Source organism: Musa acuminata, chromosome BXJ3-6 (genome assembly GCF_036884655.1).
Source record: "Musa acuminata AAA Group cultivar baxijiao chromosome BXJ3-6, Cavendish_Baxijiao_AAA, whole genome shotgun sequence".
Taxonomy (NCBI): Eukaryota; Viridiplantae; Streptophyta; class Magnoliopsida; order Zingiberales; family Musaceae; genus Musa; species Musa acuminata.
In genome coordinates, this window is record NC_088354.1 from 9,009,294 (window position 1) to 9,015,283 (window position 5,990).

General features: G+C 47.9%; 1 protein-coding gene across 1 annotated transcript; it reads right to left on the reverse strand.

The window, feature by feature from the left end:
• Positions 1 to 682: 682 nt before the first annotated feature.
• Positions 683 to 2,233, reverse strand: LOC135640358 (probable BOI-related E3 ubiquitin-protein ligase 2). The gene is made up of 4 exons (XM_065154707.1): positions 2,088 to 2,233; positions 1,828 to 1,904; positions 1,437 to 1,750; positions 683 to 1,347 (listed from the first exon to the last, which is right to left on the reverse strand). Exons 1-4 carry the CDS (start codon positions 2,141 to 2,143, stop codon positions 826 to 828), a joined length of 969 nt encoding a protein of 322 aa, XP_065010779.1. The 5' UTR covers positions 2,144 to 2,233; the 3' UTR covers positions 683 to 825.
• Between the last annotated feature and the right edge of the window lie 3,757 nt (positions 2,234 to 5,990).

The following is a 5,990-nucleotide window of genomic DNA, read 5'->3' on the forward strand; positions in this document are numbered from 1 at the left end:
CCTCGTCTCAGCTCAGGATTACAGTACCAGCAATCGATCCTGGTTGAGCGTGACGATGACTCCACCCATGAAACACAAGGCACCCACCCCCACTTGGTCAAAAGCTGGGTCGTAAGAAGATAAAGCCTGTCACTGCCTCCAACGGGGAGCTGCTGCCTTGAGCATATATCTTCGCCCCCCGGTGGCTTAAACTTGGGTGAGATGGGGACAGCCCCAATTCCAAGGCAAAGCAAAGCTCAGCAGACCTCTGCAACTTTTCTTTTGGTGGTGACTTCCTGGTTGCAACATCAAAAGGCCGGCCGGCATTAAAGAAAGAGAAGCTGTGGCCACAAGCTACAAGACATGGCGGAGTTTCTCCAGACAAGTCAACTGATCTCTGCCGAGCCCACCGGAGAAAGCCGAAAAGCAATTCGACGAAAGTCTGATCCCCACCCCCCGAGAAAAGAGGGGGAAAGGGATATGCTGCTCATCTCGAGGCCTCCCCCTTTCTCGATACGGATATGTGCTTCGCCGTCCACATCCATCTCGAGGAAGAGGTGGATGCAGAGTAAATGCTTGTTTAAATGCTCGCTCGCTGCAGGGATTCGCAGGTGGCAGATAAAGGTCGCTGCTTTGTCTTTTGTCTACCGAGCCAAGACAAAGGGACGCACAGTTGAAGCCATCGATGCGGCGGGTTTGCTGATCAGAGGAAGAGAGATGGAAAAATTGATTCCCCAACCAAAACAACAGGGTAACAATATTAACAGATCCCACGCCACTCGACCCCGCCGGCCGGCCGGCGAAACCCTAAACAAGGGACGACGAAGCCGGAGCGAGCCGCTTTCATCAGCACATGAAGACTTGGAGGTACGCGTTCTTGGTGGAGCCGCAGACGGGACACGTGTCGGTCTTCGACTCGCAGTCCTTGCATACGCAAACGTGCCTGCAGGGGAGCAGCAGAACGCACACGTCCCGTTCCCCGCACGCCTTGCAGGCCTTGCGCCGCTCTTGCACCTCGAAGCAGCACGACTGCGCGTCGTCGGCCGGGAACGCCGCCCCGCCGCCGTCTCCGTCGCCGCACCGTTCGTGACCGGCGGCAGCGGAGGCGCCCTGGAGTAGGGCCTGCTCCAGGCTCGTCCGCAGGCCGCACGCGATGGCTTCGTTGTTCTTGGCCATGGTGAACCACATCTGGTTCTCTTCGCTCAGCTGCCGCACGTGCTCTTCCAACTCCGCGTTCCGCCGGCTCGCCGTCTCCAGCTCGGCTTCCTTCTCCATCAGGCGCTTCGCCGCCTGCTGCTCCAACATCGAGAGTAGCGCCCGGCAATGCCTCTTGCGCGCCTCCTCCAATCCAGTCCGCAACCTCTCGCTCTGTCGTAGCCATTTACTTACCACCATTAGTTCAAGAAAAGAATGCAAGAAGCGAGCGATCAATAGGGATATGAAGGACTCGGAGATACCTGCACGCGGACGAGGGCGTCGATTTCCAGGTTCTGTTGGAGGAGAAGGGAGACGAGATCGCGAACGGGAGACACGGCTTGCGACGACGGAACATGTCGACCGCTGGTGGAAGTTGCACCGGACTCGAGCGACCGGCTCTGCAGGAGGACGCCGGGGATAGGGATGAGCGGCGAGAGGGCCGGGTTGTGGAGGCTGGGAAGCGCCATGGAATCTTCCCGCGCACGCTTCCTGGACCCGGATGCATTGCACGTGAACTCGCTCTGCCGACCGCTGAACCCGACGCCGGCGTTCAAGATTTGGTGTTCCTGCTTCCCTGCATCACCCAGAACACCGGTTTCAATCATCGGCTCCATCACATCAAGGTTTGTGAGCAAGAAACCGGCCGCTCACCGAGGCCACCAATCCCGCCGCCATGGAGTTGCAGGAGATCGCGAGGGTCTTGCATCATTTGTACATCATCCAGAGCTCTGTTACGAAGGAAAGGAAGAAACAGGCTGAGAGAGAGAGAGAGAGAGAGAGAGAGAGGGTGTGGAGAGGAAGGAGGAAAGATCGATCTTGAATGGAAGAGGAGCGGCACAAGGAAGCCCAAAAGAAGCGCTCCAAGAAAGGGAGAGAGAAAGAGGAGGGAGAAAGAAGCGTTGATGGCTCACCGGTTGCGGAAATCGGGGGAGAAAGCGTTGGTGGGATACTGCGCTTGCACGGCCATCACTGCCACATCCGAAACCCCCACACGACCCCTTCCCCACCACCACCACCACCACCACTCTATCGGTTCCTCTGCCCCTCTCTTCTACTTATGGTGGCACATATATAACGTTTCGAGAGAGAGAGAGAGAGAGATATATATATATATATATATATATATATAGAAGGCTCTCAAACGTAGCGTCATAATTTCGACGGTGGTGCCTTCATCCCCTATCGTTGTGTCCATCGGTCGCTTTCTTTCCTGACTGCTTCTCTCTCATATCTCTCTCTCTCTGTCTCTCTGATGATAAGAGAGAGAGAGTGGGGTCAGTCAGCTGCAACGCTATGTCGGGTACTGCTGTGAGAAACGGCCGCTGACAACTGTGTCCCCCATCTCGCCATCTTTATTGCTCACCTATTCACGCTACTGTCCGAGATTTAATGACCTCCCACCACTGCCCTCAAAAGGGATCTATCAGGACGCTGTGGACGCTACTGTGGATTCACATCATTATTATTGCTTTTGTTCCTTCTCCTGTGCGTGCGACCTATGCTCAGCAGGGGAAGGAAGACCGAGTGGGTCAAACGAGGAAAGGCTACAGAGACTAGCGAGAGGGAGAGGAGAGAGAGAGAGGACTCACCGCACTACATGTCGCAGTAAAAAAAACTGATACGATTCCCTCGCACTATGTCGACTGCTCCTGTTATCAAATCATAGCTCCTGTCACTCACTGCTACTCCTCTGCTTTGCGTCTTACCTTTCCCTTCCATAAACAGCATCAACATGTACCAGTCGTCAGTGGAAATGACCAACCCCTACTGTCCCAGAACGAGCTTTTCTCTTCTGTGTCTTAATTAGGATGCAGCACCACCAACACCATGTTAATTTGTGGCGTGGCTCTGCGCCCAGGCTTTTGTCACCATCACTCTGTTTGCCTGTAAGACAGGGCCTTTAAGGTTCTCACGCATGAAACGAGTCACCAATCGACTCCTATTCCCCGTCTCTTCCCCCTGTTTTGGCTTTATCTTATCCCGACTTCGCTTGTGTTTGCCGACTCTTCGCTCCAAGCTTTGGTACGCGGGAGTTGAGTTGAATATTTCCAGTCTACACTGCCCTCTTCCTGACACCATTATGTGACGGCAACTGACACATACATTCGAGAAAAGAAACCATTAATCTGCTGTACACACGAGAAGCGCAGGAATGAGTGGGTGGTGTTCGCATTAACGAGAGACTAGGATGGCGAAAAGAAATCCATGTAGTTGGAGGTGGTCTCTCTCTCTCTCTCTCTCTCGTGCGTGGATCGGCAGCAAACAACACGATCTATCTAGACTTCTCACACCATTGACCAAAATGTTGAGACGATGGATGGATGGTGGTGGTGGAACGATTAAGAAAACGGGTCCAATTATACACCCACCAAGCTTTCGAGTCATTGGGCGGGTTTGAGATCCGGTAAACACGTTGAGATCTTGAAGGACGTGTTAGAATGAAGACGGATGATTCGATCTAAAATAATTACACTTGTTAAAACCTTAGATTCTTAGGATTACTGATCATCTAATATTCTTATCATGATGTATATCATAAGGTCGAATTTTACGTGTATCCCTCATTTACAAATGTTTGATTAAAAAAATAATTATGTACTATTTATAACTTGAATTTACATCATCTACGCGGATTTCAGGTCTAATATGAATTCTCTCGAAGGTGTCAGACTTGGAAACTACGGTCTACCGGAACATATGTTTTCGTCCCATCCCACCCATCACGTCTCTTTATCCCTTCTTTGAAACTAGTGTCTTACCGGTGATTGGAATCGAGACAACACGCGTGTTTTGGAATGATTTTAACTTTCCGAGTACCAAATTGGAACACGGAATTGAATTGAATTGAAGGTTACACAGCCACAAACAAGCCAATGAGTCAATCAATGGTAGGAAGGTCTAGATTGTATCAAAAGAGTTGTTGTTGATGATGAGAATGGATGATGTGATTCGCCTATAGGGTGAGATCCTATCAAGATACAGTTAGAGGTTTCCTGGGGTTAGTATCGATGCACTCACAACCCCCGACGAAGATCTGCACAGATATTGAGATCAAGTATGGGCTTTTCAGCTCAATCCTTTAAAATGAACGCTGTAAAAATATATGACTAACCTTCCTTGCATACCAAAAGCAACATTTTATCCCAAAAAAATATCCCATAAGATATATTCTACAAGGGGACAGTTCATGGTTATCCTTTGTAGACTCTTGTCCATGTAGAAGACAATAAGAGGCAGCATCTTCGGACTTGCCTCTCTATGTTGATTGGGCTATTACATGTTGAATTTATATTGGAATGAATATTTCTCCAATCGTATCAATTAAGGTGGCAATCGTATCATACATACATACATACATACATAATGGAATGAATATTTCTCCAATCGTATCAATTAGGGTGACAATCGTATCATACATACATATATATATATATAAAAGAAGGTTCAATCCTAATACATGAAATATGCGGAAGGTCAATATATGCAGTAGTATGGTGGCTACATCATCATGCTTCATTACTGTTTTTAATGTGTTATACAACACAATGAGATGGCTAAACTAGACCCTGCAGCTTTTCTTTATGTGCCCGTGCTCTCTTCCTAACCTATCTGTTCTGCTTCAAATTATTGAGCTAACACCATCATCCTATACAATAATACCGTGATCTAAGCACCAGAATGTTGGGGTGAGCATGGTTTCCGAACAGCCGATTTAGTTTCGAGTTCAATTTAACCCACTAGTTTCAATTGAAAAAAAAAAGATTTGAACACAAATAAATAGCGTATTAACCACCCTATTATAGACCCTCTTTATGGGTTTTTTTTTTTTCATATTTAGCCCAGTTCGAAACCGGAACCGAACCGTACGGTCTTGATCCCAGTTCGGTTTGAAACTGTTGAACCGTTGACATGATTCGGTTTGGTTCCAGGCTAATTCGATTCCAGTTTAAACCGAATCATAGTCACCCCTAGGCAAAATCTCACCAGTGTAGACTAACACCAATACCCTTAACTTATTTTAGCTGAAATCATGCATGTTTGAGCCCTTGGAGTTTCAATCCCAAAAATTCCACCATATTGTAGCATCATCTGAAGTATCTAGATCCATGGATGAGAAACCATACGAAACTCAAAAAGAAAAAAAACTGGGTTTGTGGGTAATGCTCACCGAAGACAGGCGGGTGGGATTCATAGGGAACTTTCATTGAGCACCTAGAGGATGGGGACGAGGCTGGTGCCGAACCAAAGGGTTCGTCCAGGTTGTAGGCGATGGCTTTGTCGCCTTCGCAGGGCGACAAGATCTCTATACTGCATCAAACTCATTGATCAACTGTGAGTAGTGAATACATTGTCATCAACAAAAGCCAGAAATGAATTGATGAATAAGCGAATCAATACCTTCAAAGAACCAGCTTTACCGCTGTCACTCCCAAGAACATATCGAGAGTTTAAAGCATCAAGAAGCCTTCAATTTGTAAACAGGCCTGCCAAGCAACCAACATCCACACAAAGTTTGATACAGGTTTCTTCTTCAACCAGTGTCTGCCGAAAGAACGTACTACTCAATTATAATGTACTCATAAATTAAGGTATTAACTTACAAATGAGGAATGGTACCAGAAACAAATTAGTGTTACCTTGTTTTCGTATCGAAGAACCACACGGAGAGTAGCAAGCTCAATAACAAACAATGAAGTCCTCTTCGGCTGGAAATCCTAGCTGCAGAGAGCTGATATGTTATCAAGAACACAAAAGCCAGCTATAGAAAGCATCTGTGGAGAAAAATACTTACAAGACATCACGCCATGTGCGGA